The following is a 22,201-nucleotide window of genomic DNA, read 5'->3' as shown; positions in this document are numbered from 1 at the left end:
GCCTGGCCACGCCCACTAGCCCCGCCCCCTTTATGCCCCCGCCCCTTTTCATGGCCCCGCCCCGTTTTGGCCCCTCCCATCCATTCTCGGTCCCTCCCATCCCCGTTAGGCCCCGCCCCTCCCAGTTAAGCCCCTCCCTTCCCTATTAGGCTCCTCCCGACCCCATTAGGCCCCGCCCCCTCCTCATTAGGCTCCTCCCTTCTCTTTTAGGCCCCTCCTCTCCCTGTTTGGCTCCTCCCCTCCAATTTAGACCCCACCCCCTTCACCTTAGGCCCCTCCCCTCCCAATCAGGCTCCTCCCCTCCCTATTAGACCCCTCCCTCTCCTTTACACCCCCCTCTCCCTCTCCATTAGGCCCCTCCCCTCCCAGTTAGGCCCCTCCCCTCCCGTTTAGGCCCCACCCCCAGACCTGCTCTACCCCCCCTCAACCCCCCTGAGCCCCCCCCGCCCCCCCGTCCCCCCCCCCCCCCCCCCCGTGTCCCCGCGGGGGCCATGTCGGACTCGGTGCTGCTGCTGCGCCGGGTGCGTGAGCGCAGCGGGGAGGCGGCGGCGGCGGCGGCGGCACCGCCCGGGGGTCCCTCCCCGGCCCCCGGCCCCGCCCCGCGGCGCAAACGCGGCCGCCGCCGCCGCTTCTACCCCGAGCACCGCGTGTACCGCGCCCGCAGCTCCTTCCTGGACCTGAGCGAGGAGCAGGTGCTGCGGCGCTACCGCCTGGACAAGGCCGCCATCGCCGGGCTGTGCCGCGAGCTGGGCGCCGACCTGGAGAGCCTGACGGGGCGCAGCCACGCGCTGCCGGTGGCCGTCAAGGTGACGTCGGCGCTCACCTTCCTGGCCTCGGGCTCCTTCCAGACGGCCACGCGCGACTCCACCGGCATCAGCCAGTCGGCCATGTCCAACTGCCTGGCGCAGTTCCTGGAGGCGCTGCAGCGGCGGGCGGCGCGCTACATCGCCTTCCCGGCGCCCGGCCGCCCCGCGCCGACGGCTCCCGGGCCCGGCGGCGGTGCCGGCGCCTTCCCCGGGGTGCTGGGGCTGCTGGGCAGCATGCACGTGGCGCTGCGGGCGCCGTCGGAGAACGAGGTGGCGTTCCGCAACGCCCGCAACTTCCACTCCATGAACATGCAGGTGGTGTGCGACGCCGCCGGCGCCATCACCAACGTGGTGGCCAAATTCCCCGGTTCTTGCCCCAACGCCGCCGTGCTGGAGAATTCCGCCCTGGCCAGGCTGCTCGAGGGGGCGAGGCCCGAGGGTGCCTGGCTGCTGGGTGAGGGGGGGGGGTTGGGGGAGGGTTTTTGGGGGGGGATTTGGGGGTTTGGGGGGGGATTTGGGGGATTGGGGAGGAGTTGGGGGGTTGGGGGAGATTTGGGGGCTGGGGGGAGTTGGTTTGGGGGGGATTTGGGGTTTGGGGGGATTTGGGGGATTGGGGGGGATTTGGAGGATGGGGGGGAGGTGGGGGCTTGGGGGAGAGTTGGAGGTTTTGGGGATTTAGGGAGATTTGGGGGTTTGGGGCGGATTTGGGGGTTTTTGAGGGGATTTGGGGGTTTTGGGGGGGATTTGGGGGTATTGGGGAGATGCGAGGGATTTGGGGAGATTTGGGGGTTTGGGGAGGCTTGAGGGTTTGGGGAAGACTTGGAGGGTTTTGGAAGGCTTGGGAGTTTGGGGAGCTTTGGGGGTTTAGGAGAGACTTGGGGACGTGGGGGTGACGCGAGGGGACACGAGGGAGACGCGAGGGGCCACGGGGTGACGCGAGGTGACGTGGCGGTGCCACGAGGCCGCCCCAGAGGTGACGAGGCGCCGCCCCCGCCCCGCAGGCGACCGCAGCTACCCGCTGAAGACGTGGCTGATGACGCCCATCCTGTTCCCCTGCGGGGCGGCCGAGGAGCGCTACAACGCCCTGCACCACCAGGCGCTGGCCGCCCTGCGCCAGACCCGCGCCCTCCTCAAGCGCCGCTTCCGCTGCCTGGACGCGGCGGGGGGCTGCCTGCAGTACGCCCCCCAGAAGGTCTGCCAGATCTTCCTGGCCTGCTGCGTCCTCCACAACATCGCCCTGCGCCGCCGCATGCCCCTCGAGCCCCCCGAGGGCCCCGACCCCGACCCCGAGCCCGAGCTGCCGCTGCAGGCGCCCCACGTGCAGATCTCCAGCGAGGCCCGGGCCGTGCGCGCCCGCATCGTGCAGCAGGTGAAGGACAGCATGGGCTGAGCCCCGGGGGACGGGGGGGGCACGTGTAGCCCCCCCAGAAGGACTGGATCGCTCACATTTAGGGCCCGGCGGTGGGGGGACGCGGTGCATGCGGCGTCCCCAAGGACAGGGAGCCCCGAGGGCTCAGCACAATGGGAGCCGGCGCCCTTCCACACCACTGGTTGGGGATTTGGGGGTGAATAAATGTATTTTCCAGCACTGCCTGCTCCAGGGGGGGATCAGAGCACTGCTCCCACATCCTTACATCCCACCCGTGCCCCCCGGGGACGTTTCGGCGCCCCAGTGCCGCAGCATCGCCCCCAGAGCACCGGCACGGCGGCCCTGCTGCAGCCGGTAGAGCATCTCCACGCCGTCCCGGCGCATCTTCTCCTCGTAGGGCCGTCCCCGCAGCGTCACCTCGTCCCCAAATTCCTCCCGCAGGCGCCGCAGGGCAGCCCGGAGCGGCCCCTCGCAGTCGGCCACGGCGGCACGCAGCCGCCCCCGGGCCCGTGCCTCACCGGCACGCGCCGTGAAGGCTTTGGGGACCCGGCAGAAGAAGCGGTTGGGGTCGGAGGCGCGCACCTCCAGCCCCTCCAGCCACGCCAGGAGCTGCTCCCGCTGCCGGATGAGGCCGGCGGCCTCCTCCCACAGCTCCAGTGCCGCCGGCAGCCGCGCCAGGGCCGCGCCGTCGGCGTATTTGGTGGCCATGGCCAGGCGCTGGCGGCCGGGGACGAGCAGCGCGGCCCAGAGCTGCTGCAGGCGCCGCTGGAGCTGCTGCAGCCCCGCCGGTGTCACTGGCGTCCCTTCTGCCGGCTGCCCCGGCTCTGCCGCGCCCCGCGGGGTCTTCACCGCCTCCTCCTCTTCTTCCTCACCGCTGCCGAGGTTGAAGATGGCGTGGAGGAAGTCAGAGCCGGTGCCCTCGAGGTACCGCAGGTAGTCCTGCAGCAGCGAGGCGTTTCGGGGCTCCCCCCGCCGTGCCGGCGCAGTGCCGCGTGCCGCAGCGCCCGTCCCCTGCAGCCCCTCGGGGTCAAGGTCATGGCCGGTGGCCGCCGGCTGCACCAGGGGCTCGTGCTCGAAGCGCAGCCGCTCGCCGGGCAGCGCCGCCGCCAGCCGCTCGTAGAGCGCCCGCAGCTCCTCGCTGGGCACGGCCTCGGCCTCTGCCGCCGCCACCTCCGCGGGCTCGGGGCAGAGCGGGGGCTGCACCCGCAGCCACACCGCGCTCTCCGCCGGCTCCGGCTGCCGCAGGAGGCTGACCCCAAGGGCCGGCGGGGGCGCGGGGAGGGTCCCCAGTTCCTGTGTTTGGTGGCGCCGCAGCCACCGCAGCCGCGCGTCGTCCCGGGAGCGGCGGGTGAGTGCTGCCAGCAGCGGTGGCAGCCGGTTGGCATCGCTCGGTGCCCGCTGTGTCAGCCGCTGCAGATCCAGTGCCGCCGGGGTAGTGCCGGGGGGCGGCAGCTCTGGCATGGAGACAGGCTGGGGGGGTGGTGGGGGTGACGGTGAGACCCCCGGTCCTTCCACCCGGTGCTGGTGCTCTGTCTGTGCCGGCAGAGAGCGGGCTCGGTGCGCCGCAGCAGTGCCAGGGTGGGGGGTGGTGGCCGGGGGGGGTGGGTGGGGGGTGCGGGGGGGCAGCAGGGTGAGGGGCAGCAGGCAGGGGATGGCGCGGAGGTCGGCGCCAGCGATGGCTCGCAGCTCCCGCAGGTCGGCCACCAGCTTCTGATCGAGCGCCGGGGTGGCGAGGCTGCGCCGCGGCGGGGGCTCCATCGCTCCGGACCTGTGGAAGAGGGGAAGAGCCCCCCCAGATTAGACCGGGACCCCCAAAATGTCCCAGAACATCCCCAAAAATGTCCTGGGGCCCCTGCTCAAGTCGTCCCAGGACCCCCAGATTGTCCTAGGACCCCCAGAACTACCTGGACCCTCCCCAAAACAGAGTGGAACCACCCCAAAATCGTCCCAGAACCCCCCAAATCGCCCTGGGACCCCCCCAAAACTGCTCTCCTCCCCCCCAAGGTCCCCCCCCCAGTAACGGGGATCCCCAACCCTGCACCGGCTCGGCCCCCCCGAACCCCCCCCAGCCCCTCACAAACCCCGGGTCCTCCCCGCGGCCTACAGCGGCGTCCAGAAGCCTGCGGCGACCCCCCTCGTTTCCATGGCAACGGCACGCCGGAAGCGGCTCCCGGTCCGGCCCCATGACGGGTCCGGCCCCCGCCGCGGGCGCCGCCGCTTTGGTTCCGGGGGGCCGCGAGCGAGGCCGCGACCATGGCGGCGCCGGGACCCCGCGGGCCCAGCTGCAGGGTGAGGGGGGGGGCCAGGAGGGAAACGGGGGGGGGGTTTGGGGTGAATAACACCAGCTTTGGGGTTTTGGGGGTGTTGGGTCCTCGCTATAGGGTTTGGGGAGGGCAGAGCCCTAGCTGTGGATGTTTTGGGGTGAAGGGCCCCAGCTTTGGGATTTTGGGGGTGTAGGGCCCCAGCTATGGGATTTTTGGCGTTGAAGAGCCACAGTCGTGGGATTTGGGGCTTGTAGGGTCTGAGCTGTGGGCTTTTGAGGGTGCAAAACCCCAGCTTTGGGACTTTTGGGGTGAAGAGCCCCAGTTTGGGGATTTTTGGGGGTGAATAACCTCACCTATAGGATTTTGGGGCTGTAGCTCCCCAGCTACGGGATTTTGGGGTCACAGAAATTTCGGGGTGCATAGCCCCGGGGCCGGGGCAACCTTTGGGGCCCCACCACCCTGTACCGATGCTGACCCCACACCCCGTCTCTCCCCCAGCTGGAGTTTGCCGTGCAGATGAGCTGCAAGAGCTGCGCCGAGGCTGTGAAGGCGGCGCTGCGGGGAGCCCCAGGTAAGCCCCACACCCCCAAAACCCCCCCCGCGGTGTCCCTGTGGTGTCCCCCCGGTGTCACCGCGGTGTCACCGCAGGCGTGCGGCTGCTGGAGCTGCGCCTGGAGGCGCAGACGGTGCTGGTGGAGACCGAGCTGGCGGCCGAGCGCGTGCGGGAGCTGCTGGAGGCCTCGGGGCGCCGCGCGGTGCTGAAGGGGATGGGGGGCGCCGAGGAGGGTGAGTACGAACCTTTAGGGGGGGTGCAGGTCCCAAATTGGGCCGGGGAGGGGGTCCTAAAATAGGCCGGGGGTCCCCCCACAGGCAGCCTGGGGGCGGCGGTGGCGGCGCTGGCCGGTCCCGGCGGGGTGCGGGGTCTGGTGCGGTTCCTGCAGGTGACCCCGCAGCGCTGCCTGGTGGATGGGGCCATCGACGGGCTGCAGCCGGGCCCCCACGGGCTGCACGTGCACGAGTTTGGGGATTTGTCCTGCTCCTGCGACAGGTGAGGGGATGGGGAAACCCCGATGGGGATGGGGACACCCCGATGGGGAATGGGGATGTCCTGGTGGGGAATGGGGGCCCCAATGGGAAATAGGGACACGCCAATGGGGAATGGGGATGTCCCGATGGGGAATGGGGACCCCAACGGGGAATGGGGACATCCCAATGGGGAATGGGGACACCCCGACGGGGAATGGGGGTGCCCTAATGGAGAACAGGGACACCCCAGTGGGGAACAGGGACCTCAATGGGGAATGGGAACACCCCAATGGGGGACGGGGACACCCCGACCTCACCCCACGTCCCCCCCCACAGCTGCGGGGACCATTTCAACCCTGACGGGGAGTGCCACGGGGGACCCGAGGACGAGCACCGGGTGAGCCTGCGGGACCAGCAGGACCCCCGGGACCGGTGGATGGGGGGGGGGGGAGCTTTGGGGTCTCCCCTGACCCCCCAATTCTGCCCCATAGCACGCCGGGGACCTGGGCAACATCTGGGCAGACGCCGATGGCCGGGCCGCCTTCCGCATGGAGGACTCACGCCTGAAGGTGAGGCTATGGGGGGGTCTGGGGGGGCCACCCTGCGCCCCAAATCTTTGGGGGGGGTCCCGAGCCCCTGCTCCGTGTGCCCCCCAGGTCTGGGACATCATCGGGCGCTCGGTGGTGGTAGACGCGGGCGAGGACGACCTGGGCCGGGGCTCCCACCCCCTGTCACGGGTGACGGGGAACTCGGGGCCGAGGTGAGTGATGGGGGGACTCAAAAAGGGGTGAGGGGACACACGGAGCCCCCTCTCACACCCTGTGCCCCCCCAGGCTGGCCTGCGGCGTGGTGGCGAGGGCGGCCGGGCTCTTCCAGAACCCCAAACGCGTCTGCAGCTGCGACGGGGTCACGCTGTGGGACGAGCGCGACCGAGCTGCCCCCGGATCCCCCCCGACCCCCACCCCTCACCTGTAGGGGCTGCGAGGAATCGGGGGGGGGTTTATGAGAAACTGGGGCTGGGGGGGTATAAAAATATATAATTATAGCATCTGAGGGAAAAACATAGTGCGAAGTTATAGGATAAAGGGTAACTGTGGGATCTGAGGGGAAACCGGAGTGCAAATGTATATAAAAAGTGTAATTATACCATTTGAGGGAAAAACAGAGTGCGGATTTGTATAAAAATTGTGATTATGCGATCTGAGGAGGAACCGAGTGTGAATTTATAGGATAAAGCATAAATATACGATCTGAGGGGAAACTGAGTGAGAATTTTTAGGATGAAGTATAATTATACCATCTGAGGGGAAACCGAGTGAGAATTTATAGGATAAAGTGTAATTATGGTATCTGAGAGGAAACTGGAGTGCAAAATTTATAGGATAAAATACAAATGTGTGATCTGAGGAGAAACCGAGTGCAAATTTATGTGATGTAGTTGTACGATCTGAGGGAAAAGCGGAGGGCAAACTTATATAAAAAATATAATTACAGGATCTGAGGGGAAAGTGAGTGCAAATTTATACGATAAAGTATAAATACGTGATCTGAGGAGAAACCAGCGCACAAGTTTGTATAGAAAAATATAAGATCTGAGGGGAAACCCAGTGTGAAGTTGTATGATAAAGTATAGTTGTGTGGTCTGAGGAGAAGCTGTGAGTTTATAGGATATTTTTGTACAGTCTGAGGGGAAACGGAGTGAAAATTTGTATTATAAAGCATAATTGTGTGATCTGATGAGAAACTGGAGTGCAAATTTATATAAAAAAATACAAATATACAATCTGAGGAGAAACCGGAATGCAAACTTCTGCGATAAAGTGTAATTGTGCGATCTGAGGGGAAACTGGAGTGTAAGTTTAGATGAAAAAATACAAATATATGATCTGAGGAGGAACCAGAGTGCCTATTTTTATATAAAAAAATACAAACATATGATCTGGGGAGTGACCAAAGTGCATATTTTTTATAATCAAGTATAATTATATGATCTGAGGAGAAACCAGAGTGCAAATGTACATAATAAAGTGTAAATATTTATTACAAAATTAAAGATGTGTAATAAAGTGCTTTCTCCGCCCCGCAGCCCTCTCAGGCCCCCTCAGAACCGGGCTCCGCGGCCCCTTTAAGAGGGGGCGTGGCCTAGCGCGGCCCGGCCCCCTAACGGCCGCTCTGCCAAATGGGCTCCGCGCTCGTTGGGGAGGGGCGGGGCTGTTGCTAGGCGACTCCCGAGGGTTGAGGCGGGAGCTGCGGGCGCGCATGCGCGGTGAGGTGGGCGGGAAGGCGGCGCGCGTGCGCAGTGCCCGCTCGCCTCTCCCCCTCAGCGCTGAGGTGCGGCCGCCATTTTGTGAGGCCGCCGCGCTCCCGCTCCCCGCTCCCCTCCGCCGCCGCCGCCGCCGCCGCCATGCGTCCCGGCATAAAGCTCTTCGTGGGCAACGTGCCCGAGGAGGCGACGGCGGAGGAGCTGAGCGAGCTGTTCGCCGGCGCCGCCGGGCCCGTGCTGGGCATCGCGCTGATGAAGCAGTTCGCCTTCGTGCACCTCCGCGACGAGGCGGCGGCGGCCCGCGCCATCGCGCAGCTCAACGGCCACCAGCTGCACGGCCGCCGCATCGTGGTGGAGCCCTCGCGGCCGCGGCCCACCAACACCTGCAAGATCTTTGTCGGCAACGTCTCGGCCGCCTGCACCAGCGGCGAGCTCCGCTCGCTCTTCCAGCAGTACGGCACCGTCGTCGAGTGCGACGTGGTCAAAGGTACCGGACCCGCCGCCAACGCTCCCGGGGCCGCTCCCCTCGGCCTCCCCCCCCGCCTCCTCCGCCGGGGGCCCCCTCTCGCTCCGGCCCCGGCCTGGTGCAGCGCCGGTGACCGTCCTGGGAGCCGTTCCGGCGCCGGTTGTGGCCGGGGCTGCGCCGTTTTCCGACCGGTGCCTTGCGGCTTCTGCCCCCCCCACGCTCTCCCCTCCCTTTCCCCGGCCCGTTCTGGCGGCCCCCCCCCGGTAGAGACCCCCCCGGTACCGTGCAGTCCCCCCACACCACACGGGGCTCTCCCCCAGCCCTGCTGCAGGGCGCTGGGGTTCATCCCCCCCCTGCTCCCATGGGACGGGGACGCAAAGGGCTGGCCCGGAGCTACGCCTGCTCCTGGAATTTGTCCCCGTTAAGGGCTGGGAGGTGTTTCCCTCCCCCTCCACCACCGCTTTCTCTGCCCAAATCTCCAGCCCGGACGCGGAGGCTGGTTCACAGTGAGCTCGAAACTTTTTGAGGCACATGGAACGCAAACTTCTGAGGGGCTGCCCTGGCTCGGGGCCCCCGCAGGCGGTTAATTCGGGGGTGCAGCATCAAGGGGGGGGGGTTGCCTCGCGCCGAGGTCTCTCCACGACCCCCCCTCGCTTGAGAAGGTGCCGGCTGGGGCTGCCCCGCGGCAGGGTGATGCTGTTGCCTCTGCTCTCTCTCGTCCCAGGTTGCAGCCCCACCAGGACGCCCCCCGCCCCGTTGGAGAACGGCGCCGAAATCCACGCCAAACGTTTCTGGCGTCCTTGTGGCCGATTTGGGGGGGGGCTTTGCGGCAGCCCCCGAAGGGGGTGGGCTGCCAGGATGGGTTTGGGGCTTTTCAGGGACTTCGAGGAGCATTTTTAGCACCTTTACAGCAGAATTTGGAAGTGTGCGCAGCGCCTGAGTGCTTCCTGCTGCTGGAAGGAGCCCGGGAGGGGGGGGAGCAGTGGTGTGGAGCAGGGGGAGTGAACGGAGGGGGAGGCTGGGCGAGGTGACGCACACTTTGACCACGTTTTAGCTGGACTTTGAGGTGTTGTTATGGCGTTTGCCCAGCCCTAGCGCCGCGTTCAGCGAGCGGTACCTCCGAGCACGCTGAGACTTTCGGGGGGGGGCTGCCCTGAGGCTCCCCCCACGGTGCTGCTGGTACAAGGGGGCTCCCGGGGGGTGCCAGCGGCCGCGCCTCAGGCTTGTCACCGTGGGTCACCGCCACGGAGGTGCCGTGACGAGCTCCAAGAGCTGCTGTGAGGTGGGGATCGAGCCCCTCCACGCCTCCTGAGCCCCCATAATGGGCGTCCAGCCCCCAAAAGCGCTCCCTCACGTGCTGCGGGCGGCCGTTGGGCCCGGCTCCAGCCTGCTGGTGTCACGGTGCCGCTACCGGGTCTCTGCTGCTTCTCACGCTTCTCTCGGCTCTCGCCTCCGCTCTCGGTTAATGATTCACCTTCCTGCGCTGCTTCTTCTGCTCAGCTCCTCGCTGCCAGGCCTCGGGATGCCTCTAACGCCTCACTGGAACGCGTTGCCTGTGGGCCTCGCTCCCTTCTGGAGCCGAGCCACTCGGTGCCGCGGCCGTTTGCCCCGGCGTCGCTCCTCTCCTCTCCTCTCCCTGCTCTCTCTTTCTGCTCACTGCCGAGAGGCCTCGTGTGGGCCGAGGATCAGCGCGGAGAGGTCCCGGGGGGGCTCTGACTGCGGCGAGGGGTCGTGCCTCGCACAGAGCGGTGGCCTGCGGCAGGGCATGCTGTGCTGGGGCGAGGGAGGGAGAAAAACGGTGGCAAGAGGAGCAGAAAGCGGGGCTGGGTAGCTCCGCTGGGGTTACAGTGCTAGTTATAGGGTGGGAGCACACTGAGGCCGACCCGAGCTGTCAGCAGCCTGCTGATCTTGGCCAAAAGGGTGGGGAGCAGGGCCTGGGGCGGGCAAAGCCCCGCTTTAACCTGACCCCGCTCCAAGCCTTGGGCTGGAGGCTGCGGTTTCTCCTTCCCTGCAGTCGGGTGGTGGCCCTCGGGGTGCCAGGAGGACACGCTCGCTCCGCTCGAGCCCGGGGCCCTGTGGGGAGGTTTCGGCATGAGCGGGGCCGCCACCGGTGTCGGTCGGCCGGGCCGCAGCTCGGCGGGCTGCGCGTAGGGTGGAGCGGGGCCGCGCGCCTCGTTAAGCGTTCGCTCCTGTAACGAAATGTCTTTTCTCCCCCACTGATAACCCTCTGTCTGCTGCTTTATCAGACTATGCATTTGTTCACATGGAGAACGAAGCAGATGCAAAAGTTGCCATCGAAAATCTTAATGGGAAGGAGGTGAAAGGAAGAAGAGTCAATGTGGAGCTCTCCACCAACGTGCAGAAAAAGGGCATGGGCCCGGCCGTGCAGGCCGGCGTCGTGGTGGACAAGAACAAGCGGATAGGCCTGGAGTACAGGGAGAAGTTCCAGCCCAAGATCGAGGGCTTCGAGCAGCGGAGGGTCGCGGACGCCGCCTTCCCCTCGGCCACCGCCGGCTACGCCGCCGCCTCCTCCTCCTCCCTGTACGATTACCAGCAGCGCTTCGGCACCGCCGCCGCCGGCAAGTACGACGGCTTCGACCCGCAGGCGCGGCCCTCATCCCCCGCCTACTTCGGGCGGGACCGCAGCCCCCTCCGGCGCTCCCCGACCAGAGCCGGCGGCTACTCGGCGGTGACGCTCCCCATGACGGCGCAGCCGGCCGCCTACCGCGCGCAGCCCTCGGCCTCGCTGGGGGCCGCCTACCGCGCCCAGCCTTCGGCCTCGCTGGGCATGGCCTACCGCCCGCAGCCCACCACGGGCCAGGCGGCCGCCTACCGCGCCCAGCCCTCGGCCTCGCTGGGCGGCGCCTACCGCTCCCAGGCCGCCGTGGCCCTGGGCGCCTCGGGCGCGCAGCCCGGCGCCAACTCCCTGGCCTCCTACGGCGCGCAGCCCGCCGCCGCCTCCTACGGCGCGCAGCCCGCCGCCGCCTCCCAGCTCTCCGGCTACAGCGTCCAGTCCACGGCCCTGGCCTCCTCCTACGGGGCGCAGGCCGCCTCCGGCTACTCGGCCACCTACGGCGCCCAGGCCGCCGCCGCCTACGGCGCGCAGCCTGCCGCCGGCCCCACGGTTTCCTACGGCGCCCAGGCCGTGGCCACGCACGTAGCCTCCTACGGCGTGCAGGCCGCCACCGGCCACGCCGCCTCCTACGGCGCGCAGCCCCTCGATGGCCACGCCGCCTCCTACGGCGCCCAGGCCGGCGCCGTGCTCTCGGTCTCCTACAGCACCCAGGCCGTGGCCGCGCACGCCACGTCCTACGGCGCCCAGCCCATGGCCAGCCATGCCGCCTACGGTGCCCAGCCAGTGGCCAGCCACTCGGCCTACGGCGCGCAGCCGGTGGCCGCGCTCTCGGCCTCCTACGGGGCCCAGCCCACCGCTGGCCACTCGGCCTCCTACGGCGCCCAGCCCGCTGCCAACCTGCCCGCCTCCTACGGCAGCCAGTCCGCCGCCGCCGCGCTCTCCGCCACCTACGGCGCCCCGGCGGGCTCCTCGCTGGCCGCCTCCTACGGCAGCCAGGCCGCCGCCGCCTCCTACAAGGCGCAGGCCTCCGCCCCGCTGACGGCGGCCTACCGAGCCCAGGCCTCCAACTCGATGGCGGCCTCCTACCCGGCGCAGCAGGCCTCCTCCGCGTCGCTGGCGGCCGCCTACAGAGCCCAGCCGGGCAGCGCCTACGACGGGCCGAGCCAGCTGGGCCAGCAGGCGGCCTCCTACTTGGGCCTGTCGCAGGCCGCCGCCGTCGCACCGCCCTACGAGCGCACCCGCCTCTCGCCGCCTCGCAGCGCCGGCTATGACGATCCGTACAAAAAGTCCTCGGCTCTGGCAAAAAGGTACGCAGCTGGGCCAGGGGCGGCGGCTGGCGCGTAGCGGGGGGCCTCTCTCGGCCCCCGGCGCGCCCGCGGAGCTAACAGCCAGGAGCGCAGCGCGGGCGCCGCTCACCCCCCGCGTAACCCCCTCCCCTCGCTTCTCTGCGCCTGGCTGGGGCTGGGGGTGGGCGCGGGTGGGCTCTCGCCCCTCTTCGAGGCCGCGCTGTTCACCCGGGGGCTGCTCTCGGTGTCTGTGAGCGCGCCGGGCCGGTCACCCGTGCCGTTGTGCCGGGAGGTGGCTGTGTCGCTCGGTGCCAGGCACCGCCGGTGCCTCAGGACCACGGCGGGTTCGCCAAGTGCTTGTTTGCCCCCCAAAATTCGGGGGGAATCGGCTTCGCTTGTTTACCGGGGAGGCTGCAACGGCAAAAAGCTTCGCCCGCCTCCAGTCGGGCGGCGGCAGCGAGCTGCTGCGGGTGCTCCCTGCACCGCGCCAGGATTCGGGGCGCCCTCTCGGCCGCGCCCCGGCGCTTTATTCACGGCCTCTCTCTTCTCTCGACCAGGTACAATTCAGACCGCCGTTTGTCTGACCTCTCAGATTACCGCCGCTTAGCGGACTCGCCGCTCGCGTACCGCCGCTCGCCGACAAAGTCCCCGCTGGATTACCGCCGCCTTCCGGAAGCGCACGCCGATTACGCCCGCTACTCGGGCGGCTACGGCGATTACCTGCCCCCGGCCCGCGTGCACTCGGGCTACCAGCGCCGCCTCTAGGGCCGGCGGGCGTGCGCCGTTCCCTCGGGACGCCTCCCGGGAGCGCCGCCGGGTCGCTCCCTCCCCTCCGCGCCGTCTCCGGTGGCACCGGCGGCGCAGCGCTCGCCGCGGCACCCAGCGTGGTTCGCCTGCTCCCGGGCAGGGACGGTTATTTTTAGCTGCCTTTTATTATCGTTTTTTTTTCCCCTCTTTGATTTTTTTTCTCCCGTTTTTAGAAGGTTTTGGATTCACGGTTTGAAAACACGTTGTTCTGTGCCTGGGGAAAAGCGCGAGGCGGCCGCGCAGCCCCTCGGCCGTTCCCTGCAGCGCCGTTAGCGTCGTGGCACCGTCTCCTTTGCACTGCGTGGGGCTCTCTCAGCCATCCCTCACCGCTCGGGCGCGTTTTGTAACCCGAGTGATCGGCACCGCCGAGCGAGGAGCTCTTTTGGCTCCCCCATCCCCATTTTTTCTTCCCCTCGCCTTTTTTAAAACCCAGGCACGGCGTTGGGCTCGACGCAGCAGCACCGAGTGACGTTTTGTACGACTGTAAATAAAAAGCTGGGCTGTTTTCCGTTTGGAAACCCTTGTCCTCTGTATTTCTTTGCCCAGCCCGGCCGTACGGGGACGTGTTGCAGTGGGGTTTGGGGTCAGACCGCGTCCCGCCACTCTCCCTCTCCCTGCTAGAGGCAAACCAGCGGGTCTGGGGTCGGAGTGTCAGCCACGCGCGGTTGTTGCACGCGTCTCCTCCCAGAACTGCTCTCTTTTGGGTGGGTGGCAGCAGATTTCTGAAAGAAATCACAAATTTCTGCAAGCAGAGGGATTGGGGTCGCCTCCAAGGACGGGGCAGCGGGGTGGTGGCCTCCTGCTGGGGACGGTTCCCTCGGGGGGTGTTTTGGTCATTCGGGGCGTCCCCCGCTCGTCCTGCTCCTGTTTCACTGCGGCGCCTGCAGGTTTTCTCCCCGGCCACCGTTCCGTTTCTCTCTCAGCGTTCACTGAGTGAAATCTGACTGGCTCCTCCCGGCGACACTTCGGTTTTAGCGGAGTAGCTCTCGAATGTAATGGGCTCGCTCAGCCCGGGGCGAGTGGCACCGCTCCCTCCGTGTGGCCGAGCCGCTCGCTGGGGCCCCGCTGGGCTCTTCCTTGCTGCTGGAACCATCATTAAAGTTTGTAAAAGCGTTTTGCTGTCCCTTGTCTTCTTGTTCGGGGGGCGGTGGGGACGGCAGCAGGGCGCTAGTGGCCCCTCGCCGCTCAGTCAGGTCTGTCGGAGGGCTGGGACCCCCCTGCACACTGAGATCATGGAGTCAGCGCGGTGAAAACGCAGCCTGAGGAAAGAAAAGCGGCCCCAGCCCGCTGCTGGGACTGCAAATCAAGGGAATCGTTAAGCAAATCAAGGGAGTCGTTAATTAAGCGGTGCGCTGTGATGGGGCCTAACGCTTCTCCCCTCGTTTTCCAGGCCGCGGCATCAGCGAGAGGCTCCCGGTACAATAAAGCAGCAGGACCACGGCCGGAGGTGCTGGTAAAAACTTAGCCGAGGGGCAGCGCTGCCGCGAGGAGCAGGAGTTAGAAGAAGATTTGGGAGAGGAGAGGAGGAGGCGAGCGGGTGGAGGCCGTTAGCTGGAGGAGGCAGAGGAAGTAAATCTGGAAACGCACTCGGAGCTGCTGCAGGCTTCAGGACGCCAAAAAACACCACAGCCAGGAGCCCAGGGACAAGGCGAGGGGCCCGGACAGCGGCTGCCGGCAAAGCTGCGCCCCAGGCGAGCGTTTAATTAATTAACATCGTTACCTAACGAGCCAGGGAGGGGAGTGGGGGGGAGGCTGGCAAGCACAAGGGGCAGCAGCCAGGCAGGGGGTGCGTGGGGGGCTCTGTGGGGCCCACCCTGCTGGCAGCAGGGGTTAACGAGCCAGCCTCGTTGGGGTTAATTAGCCCAGCAGCAGGGTCAGGAGGGTGCTGCCAGCGAGGGGAGGCCACAGATTGAGGCCTGGCCTCTCCTGCCCCCCCCCTTCGTTTGCTGCTTTCTGGGGGCAGCTCGGTAAGTCCAGGAGCCCCGGGGGGGGGTGGCTGGAGAAAAGCCCCCAGGGACTTGGAGGGGGAAGCGCCCGCACGCCAGACACACGCCCGGGTTTGTTAAAAGAGATTTTATTTCACTGGAAAGGAGGCTAAAGGCCGAGGGGGGGGGGGGGCGGCGGGTTGTGCCCCACGCCGGTGGCAACGAGCCGGGGAGGGGGGGCTCGACTCAGCGCTTCTGACTCGGCTCCGTCATTCAGTATTACAAAGTTAAGACTGATTCTCTTTAAAAAATAAGCACGTTAAAAAAAGAAAAAAAAAGAAAAAAAGAAAAAAAAAAAAAAAAAGCTACAGCCCAGGCTGTGGGGGGAAGGGGGGGGGGGAGCAGGGAAGCAAAGCTCGCACTACGGCTACGCTCGCGCTAAACCTGAGCCTAGACCAGCTAGGGGCGGCCGGGCTGGAGGGCAGCACGGGGCGGGGAGGGGGGCACGGAGCTAATTGAGAGCAAATCCCGAAAAATCAAAACATACGAAGGGGGCGGGAGGGGGTTAAGCTACTCCTGACTACGCTACGAAGAAGCTCGAGCGTCCGTTAGGGACCCGGTTCGTTAGCTGAGGCGGGGCGGGCCTGGAAGCGCGGCACCGTCCGACGCGCGCGGCGCAGCTTTCACCTGCCACGGGACCCCGGCGTCCAGCCGCAAATACCTTACCTGCAAGAGAAAAGCAGAATTCAGCGCCCGCCTGGGAGCCGGGGCCGTGCCGAGCCCCGCGCGGCACCAGCGGCCTCCTGCAAGCAACCGGAGTCCAGCCGTGAGCCCAGCTCGGCTCTGCCCTCGCCGCGGCAGCGGGAGGCTCCCAGCAGAGCAGGGCACGGTTCTACCGGGAGCCGAGCGGGGAGAGGAGTCTCCCCTCACCGGGTGCCCGGGGGGGTGGATTTGGGGTCCTGCTCCCTGCACCCGGGAGCACTGCAAGGCGCTGGCACTCGTCGCGGTGGCTTCCAGAGCCAGCACCCGGGCTTTAACGTCCAGAAAGGGCCCGGCTCGGGTCCTCGTGCCGAATCCTGACCCCTCTACTCAGCTCTACCCGACTCAACCCCAGCTGCGGGCGGGACGCGGGGCGCAGACGCCCGGCCGGCGGCGTCGGGGGGGGTTAACGGAGCCCGTGCTCCGAGCCGCCGGGGCCCCCACGCAGCCCCCGCGGGCAGCACAAGGACAAGCAGCACGGAGCAGCCCTGCGCAGACGCTCACCTCGGCTCAAAAGGCAGAGTACCGCGCCCTGTCCGCGTACGGGTCGCGCCCGAAGCGCTGCATGTCGTAGAGGGAGGCCCGAGCGACCGACGAGACCGGCGACAGCTGACTACGATCGTAAGTGTACGCCTCTCCGACGGTGGTGGCCGCGGCTGCCGTGCGGCGCAGGGGGCTTCTATCCCGGGTGTAATAGGTGGAGGAGGCCGCCGCCGCCGCGGCGGTGGCGGCGGCGGCGACCGCGGCGGCCGCGCCCGGGGTGGGCAGCAGAGCTCTATCGTAGGGGTCTAGGGTGGTGGGGATGCGACTGGCCATGGCTGTGGTGGCGGCCATGGCCGTGGACTGGACCTGCGAGTACTGGGCGTACTGGGAGTACTGGGCCATGGTCTGCTCTGCATAGGCGTCGTATGCAGAGGCCGTCGCATAGGACCTGACGCGGTAGCGCTTGTAGTAGTCGGCCATCCCGCTGTACGCGTCATCGTAATACATGGTCTCCCCATAGCCCGCGGTGTAGGGAGTGCGCACGGCTCCGTACTGCTCGTTATAGGCCTCGGTAAAGTCAGCCACTTGCCCCGGGCGATCTACCGGACACTCTTTAGACCAGTGCCCTTCCTTCCCGCACCGGTAGCAGCCGCTCTTGTCTCCCATCCCGGGCGCGGTCCTGAGCCGGCTGGTGGACAACTGCACGCGCATCCGCTTGCCTTGAAGAAACAGACGCAAAAGGGAGGCTATAATTCAGGGCCGCACCAAGAGCTCGGTTACAAAGCATGCACAGTAACACCCAGCAGGACACAGCCAGCCCCCCGAGCCGCTCCTTCCGCTCCGCTCCAGGCACCGCCGCCCTGCGCCGACGAGCTCCAGGAGCAGCCGTGCCGCGGGGCGCAGCGAGACGACTTACCGGGGAGGCGCTGCGGTGACACCGGCGAGACGGAGCGCTCGGAGCCACCCGAATCGGGCTGGGACGGGCTCAGGGTGCCGAGCGAGCCCCCAGCGACCTCACCATCCAGCCAAAGTCACGTAAAACCAGCTTTCTGCCCCAAAACGGCGTGCCGTCCTGCTGCCGTGACCCCGAGCGGGTCCCGCTGTGCCGAATGGCGGCGGCAGCGAGGGGGCCCCCCAAAAAGGGGAGGCGGCCGCGGGCCTGTGCCTGAGCAGGGAGCAACCGGGGGCCACGTCCACAAGCAGGGGAACGGGCGGTGCTGCGCGGCCCTGGCTGAAGACGAATTCTGGGGGCAGCGGCAGGGATCGGCGGGACCGAACCAGCCCCACAATGTGTGGGACAGGACGGTGGTGCATCAGGATGACCCAGACACGTCCCCGATGACCCTGAGGATGGGTTTGGGGCCAGCCCGACGGGGATGCGCTCAATTTTGGCCAAAAAGGGGGCTCAGCACCGCGGCAGCGCCTCTGCCTGCCCTCCTACCGGGCAGCACCGGCAGCATTGGACCAGAGCCGGTCACCATTGGGCTCCTCGGCCACATTGGGTTGGCTGGAGGAGGATCCCCACAGCCCACCCCAAACGCCCCAGGCCCTACAGGGTCACTGCCGTGACTGACCCTCGGGAAAGAAACAGGCCTGCCACGTTACGGAGCGCAGGAATGCCAACAAAAACCGCCAACAAAAAACCCCAAAACGCATCTTTCCGCGCTCAACTCAAGCGGAGATGCCTGGAGACGCCTGATGCCCTACGGGAGGCTCTCGGAGCACCGCTGGGGGGATTTGGGTGCTCAAAGCAGCCTCAAGCCCACCGCAGACCCGAGGTCTCGCCAAGCGGAGGCCGTGACGCCACCGGCACCGTCCCCACGTCCCCAAACTCCACCGCCCGGGCTCTGAGGGACGTCGACGCAGCGGAGCCGGGGTCCATCGGCAGAGCCCACCCCCGTCCCACCCCCGTCCCACCTTGGAACTCGGCGTTGTCCAGCCCCCGGATGGCCTCCACCGCGTCCTCCGCCCGCTCCATGTGCACGAAGGCGTAGTCCTTGACGATGTCGCACTCGATGACGGGGCCGTACTCCTCGAACTTGGCGCGCAGCTCCAGGTTGGTGCAGGCCGGGCTGATGTTGCCCACGTGCAGCTTGGTGGAGGCCTTGCTCTTGTTCTTGCTGGCCTCCACGTTGATGCAGACGCCGTGCAGCTTGTGGTGGTGCAGGTTGCGGATGGCGTCCTCGGCCGCCGTGCGGTCCTCGATGTGCACGAAGCCGTAGTTCTTGACGATGTCGCACTCCAGCACCTTGCCGTACTGCTCGAACAGCGCCCGGATCTCCTGCTCCGTCGCCTCCCGCGGCAGGTTGCCGATGAACAGCTTCACCATGGCGCCGGCCCTGCGGGGGGAGCGGGCTCAGCACCCCCGGGACCACCCCGGTGCCCCCCCATCCTCCCCGGTACCCCGCAGTGCCCCCCCGGTACCCTCCGGTACCCCCCCGGTACCCTCCCCATCCCCTCCGGTACCTCCCGGTACCCCCCCCGGTACCCCTCGGTACCCGTCGGTGCCCCCCCGGCACCCCCCATCCCTCCCGGTGCCCCCCCGGTACCCCTCGGTGCCCCCCCGGCACCTCCCGACACCCCCCTACCCCCCTGGTGTCCCCCTGGCACCCCCCCCATCCGCCCCGGTACTCCCCGGTACCCCCCCGGTGCCCCCCTGGCACCCCCGGGAACCCCCGGTGCCCCCCCACCGCCCCCGGTTCGCCCCCGGTTCCCCCCCGCCCCCCCCCCCGGTGCCCTCCCGGTGCCGGCCCCGCCCCCACCTGCGCCCCCTTCGCCGCTCGCTGCTCGCAAAATGGCGGCGGCTCCGCGAGGCGCCTCCCCCACACCCCCTCCCGGCAGCGCCCCGCCCGCTGATTGGCTGAGGGGGTTGTCCGTCAGTGGGAGTGCCCGCCCCCGCGGGGAGTGAGGGGCCAATTGGAAACGGGGGGTGGGGTGAGGGGGAGAGGAACGGCCCATTGGGAGGCCGCCGGGGGGAGGCGGGGGGAACCATGGGGAGCGGGGAGGGAGGGGGGGATGGAAGGATCCATTGGGGGCTGAGGGGGGGGATCGGGGGATCCATTGGGAGTCCAGGAGGGCTGGAAGGATCCATTGGGAGCCTGCGGGGGGGGGGGGAAGCTGGAAGGATCCATTGGGAGCCCTATGGGGGGCTGGAAGGATCCATTGGGGGCTGATGGGGGGGACTTGGGGGGGATCCATTGGGAGTCCAGGGGCGCTGGAAGGATCCATTGGGAGCCCGGTGGGGGGGGGGCTGGAACGATCCATTGGGAGCCTGCGGGGGGTGTTGGAGCTGGAAGGATCCATTGGAAGCCCTATGGGGGGGTTGGAAGGATCCATTGGTGACTGATGGAGGGATCTGGAGGGATCCATTGGGAGCCCTAGAGGGGGATTTGGGGGATCCATTGGTGACTCACGGGGGGGATCTGGGGGAACCCACTGGAAGCCGGGGGGACTGGGGAGACCCATTGGGAGCCCCGCGGGGGGATCTGGGGGGATCCTTTGGGATCTGGCGGGGAGGCTGAAGGGCTCTCAGCCAGGGGGAAGAGAGGGATCCACGGGGACCCTGCCAGGGGAGCGCTGGGGTGATCCACAGGGATCCGATGGGGCCACAACCGCAGCCGCCAGTGCCCGGCTCTGTCGGTCCTCGTCCTCCCCGTCCCCATCCCCATCCCGTCCCCATCTTTGTCCCCAACCCCCTCCCCTCCTCATCACTGCCCATCGCCATCCCGCTCCCATTTCCATCCTCATTTTTATCCCATCCCCATCCCCATCCTGTCCCCATCCCTGTCTCTATCCCCTTCCCATCTCCATCCTCATCTTATCCCCAAGATTGTCCCCATCCCTGTCCCCACCCCATCCCCATCCCATCCCCACCCCATCCCCATCTCTGTCCCATCCCCATCTCGTCCCCATCCTAATCCCTGTCCCCATCCCCATCCCATCCCATTCCCTCCCCTCCCCTCCCACCCCGTCCCCGTCCCCATCACAGTCCGGTGCCCGGGGCTCTCCGGCCTCTTTCTTTTTATTTGGGGGTGGGGGCGGCCGCTTCGAGCGTGGGGACATCACCGGGACGCGGGGGCACGCAGGGACCCCAGGGCAGGGGGGGGGAAAACCCCACACCCCCCCCAGTGCTGCCCCCAGCCGCGTCCCTCCATCAGCTCGGCCGGTTCGGGGCACCCCCCCTCGACTTGGGGGGACCCTCCCGATTTTTGGGGGACCCCTTGATTTTGGGGGGATCCCCCCTCGATTTTTGCCCCCCCCCCCCGCCTCTACTTGTTCTTCTTGAAGAAGCTGAAGCGTTTCTCCCTCTCCTTCTCCTTCCCCTCGCGGGCCCGCAGCGGGGGGGGGCCCTCGGTGGGGGCGGGGGGCTGTGCGGGGGGCATGCTCATGGCCCTCGTCATCCCCTTGCCCCCCCCCGCCACCACCGCCGCCCCCCCCGTTTCCCGCGGCCCCCCCGGACCCAGGGCGGCCGCCGCGTGGATCACCCGCAGCCAGGTGCTCATCTCCGCCTGGGGGGGGCACACAGGGGGGCACCATTACACCCCCGTGTGCCCCCCCCCCCATTTTACCCCCTTTTACCCCCATTTTACCCCCTTTTTACCCCCTTTTACCCCCATTTTACCCCATTTTTACCACCTTTTTCCCCCCTTTTAACCCCATTTTTACCCCATTTTACCCCCTTCCCCCCCCCTTTCCCCCATTTTACCCCATTTTTCCCACTTTTACCCCCTTTTTACCCCATTTTACCCCCTTTTTACCACATTTTACCCCCCCACACCCCATTTTACCCCATTTTCCCCCATTTCCCCCCTCTCACCTCATCCTTAGCCTGGAAGAGGTACTCCTTGCCATCGCTCAGCCTTGGGGGGGGGGGCGCAAAGAGAGAGGGCTCAGCGTGGGGTCCTGCCCCCCCCGGCTCCCCAAAACCCCCTTTAGCCCCCCCCCGTGCCCCCCCCGTGCCCCCCCCGGCGTACCCCAGTTTGAAGACGTGTTTGCGCTTCTTGTAGTCCAGGGCGGGGTGGCAGTGGGCGCCCCGCAGGCTGGCGGGGGGCTCCCCGTGGTAGGGGGGGGCGCCGTGGCTGGCGCTCTTGGCGTCCTTGTAGAAGCTGAGGCTGCCCCCCCGCAGCACGCAGTACACGCTCTGCCACGACCTGGGGGGGTCACAGGGGGGTTAAGGGGGGGTTAAGGAGGGTAATGGGGGGCAATGTGGACGTGGGGGGGCACAGGGTGGATTTTGGGGGGGTACCTGGGGTGGATTTGGGGGGGGAGGTGGTGTAATGGGGGGGGAATGGGGCTGAAGGGGGGGCACGGTGTATGTGGGGGGGTCACAGGGTGGATTTGGGGGGACACGGGGTGGATTTTGGGGGGGTACAGGCCGTATTTTGGGGGGGAGGTGGTGTAATAGGGGGGAATGGGGCTTAAGGGGGGGCATTTTGTACATGGGGGGGGACATGGGGTGGATTTTTGGGGGGGGTACAGGCCGTATTTTGGGGGGAGGTGGTGTAAAGGGGGGGGTATGGTGTAGTGGGGAGGGGAACAGGGCTTAAGGGGGGCACAGGGTGAATTTTAGGGGATATAGGGCATATTTTGGGGTACATGGGGCATTTTTTTGGGGGGGGGTCCTCACCTGTTGGGGGCCTTCTTGCCCTGCGCCTCCATCTCGTGCTTGCGGCAGAGGCCGCCCTCCAGGCTCTCGGGGGCGGGGGGGGCGCGGGGGGGCAGGGTGGCGGCGTGGGCAGGGTCGGGGGCCGGACCCCCCCGCGGGCGCCCCCCCCGGGGAGACCCCCCCGGGCTGGGGCCTCGCTCCCGGGCCCCGTTGGTGAGCGCCGGCCCCGCTGGCACCTGGGGGGGGGGAGGATAAAAAGGGGGGGGTCCTTTTGGGTGGGGGTCCCCCGAATCTGGGGGAGTTTGGGGGGATTTTTTTGGGGGGGGCTTTACCGGGGCAGCGGCGCTGTCGGGGCAGATCCCATTCACGGCTGGGGCCTTGGGCAGGCGGCTCTGGAGGGCTGGGGGCCTGGGGGGGGGCACAAGGTGGGGTAGGGGGATGGGATGGGACCGCCCCCACCCCAGGAGCCCCCCCCGGTGTCCCCTCCTCCCCCTGGATCCCCCCACCTCCCAAAAAAACCTTACCCCATGGGTACTGCATTCTCCCCCCCCCCCCCCAGGTTGCCCC

The 22,201-nt window shown here is 67.3% G+C and overlaps 5 protein-coding genes across 8 annotated transcripts; 3 read left to right on the top strand and 2 right to left on the bottom strand.

Moving 5' to 3' along the window:
- Positions 1–491: 491 nt before the first annotated feature.
- On the top strand, positions 492–2,375 carry LOC309889374 (putative nuclease HARBI1; the record flags this gene model as incomplete). The annotated part of the gene is made up of 2 exons (XM_082782162.1): positions 492–1,260; positions 1,808–2,375. The coding sequence occupies 2 exons, from the start codon at positions 492–494 to the stop codon at positions 2,194–2,196; spliced, it is 1,158 nt and encodes a 385-aa protein (XP_082638288.1). The 3' UTR covers positions 2,197–2,375.
- Positions 2,376–4,389: 2,014 nt separating this feature from the next.
- Positions 4,390–7,485, top strand: CCS (copper chaperone for superoxide dismutase). Its single transcript, XM_082782172.1, has 8 exons — positions 4,390–4,464; positions 4,938–5,010; positions 5,088–5,225; positions 5,310–5,487; positions 5,802–5,862; positions 5,957–6,034; positions 6,122–6,225; positions 6,299–7,485. The coding sequence occupies exons 1-8, from the start codon at positions 4,429–4,431 to the stop codon at positions 6,438–6,440; spliced, it is 810 nt and encodes a 269-aa protein (XP_082638298.1). The 5' UTR covers positions 4,390–4,428; the 3' UTR covers positions 6,441–7,485.
- Positions 7,486–7,553: 68 nt separating this feature from the next.
- LOC309889377 (RNA-binding protein 14-like) lies at positions 7,554–12,950 on the top strand. The gene is given in 4 exon segments (XM_082782166.1): positions 7,554–7,847; positions 7,849–8,215; positions 10,441–12,076; positions 12,613–12,950. Coding segments are annotated over 4 exon segments (2,334 nt in total). The 5' UTR covers positions 7,554–7,724; the 3' UTR covers positions 12,821–12,950.
- A 155-nt stretch (positions 12,951–13,105) lies between these two features.
- LOC309889379 (RNA-binding protein 4-like) lies at positions 13,106–18,834 on the bottom strand. Of its 4 annotated transcripts, none has more exons than XM_082782169.1 (4): positions 18,792–18,834; positions 17,947–18,368; positions 16,051–16,748; positions 13,106–14,158 (listed from the first exon to the last, which is right to left on the bottom strand). In XM_082782169.1, the coding sequence occupies exons 2-3, from the start codon at positions 18,356–18,358 to the stop codon at positions 16,057–16,059; spliced, it is 1,104 nt and encodes a 367-aa protein (XP_082638295.1). In that variant the 5' UTR covers positions 18,359–18,368; positions 18,792–18,834; the 3' UTR covers positions 13,106–14,158; positions 16,051–16,056. The 4 variants fall into 4 exon arrangements, with proteins under 4 accessions (XP_082638295.1, XP_082638296.1, XP_082638297.1 ...); XM_082782170.1 differs by having other exon boundaries at positions 13,106–14,121; XM_082782168.1 differs by lacking the exon at positions 13,106–14,158 and adding an exon at positions 15,375–15,513.
- Positions 18,835–19,982: 1,148 nt separating this feature from the next.
- On the bottom strand, positions 19,983–22,163 carry LOC309889373 (spectrin beta chain, non-erythrocytic 2-like; the record flags this gene model as incomplete). The annotated part of the gene is made up of 6 exons (XM_082782161.1): positions 19,983–20,537; positions 20,846–20,888; positions 21,003–21,179; positions 21,656–21,870; positions 21,967–22,042; positions 22,159–22,163. 6 exons carry the CDS (start codon positions 22,161–22,163, stop codon positions 20,298–20,300), a joined length of 756 nt encoding a protein of 251 aa, XP_082638287.1. The 3' UTR covers positions 19,983–20,297.
- Between the last annotated feature and the right edge of the window lie 38 nt (positions 22,164–22,201).

This window comes from Aythya marila (genome assembly GCF_965140915.1).
Source record: "Aythya marila genome assembly, chromosome: 38".
NCBI lineage: Eukaryota > Metazoa > Chordata > Aves > Anseriformes > Anatidae > Aythya > Aythya marila.
The sequence above is the reverse complement of the archived record's forward strand: the minus strand, read 5'-3'. Positions and strand labels throughout refer to the sequence as shown.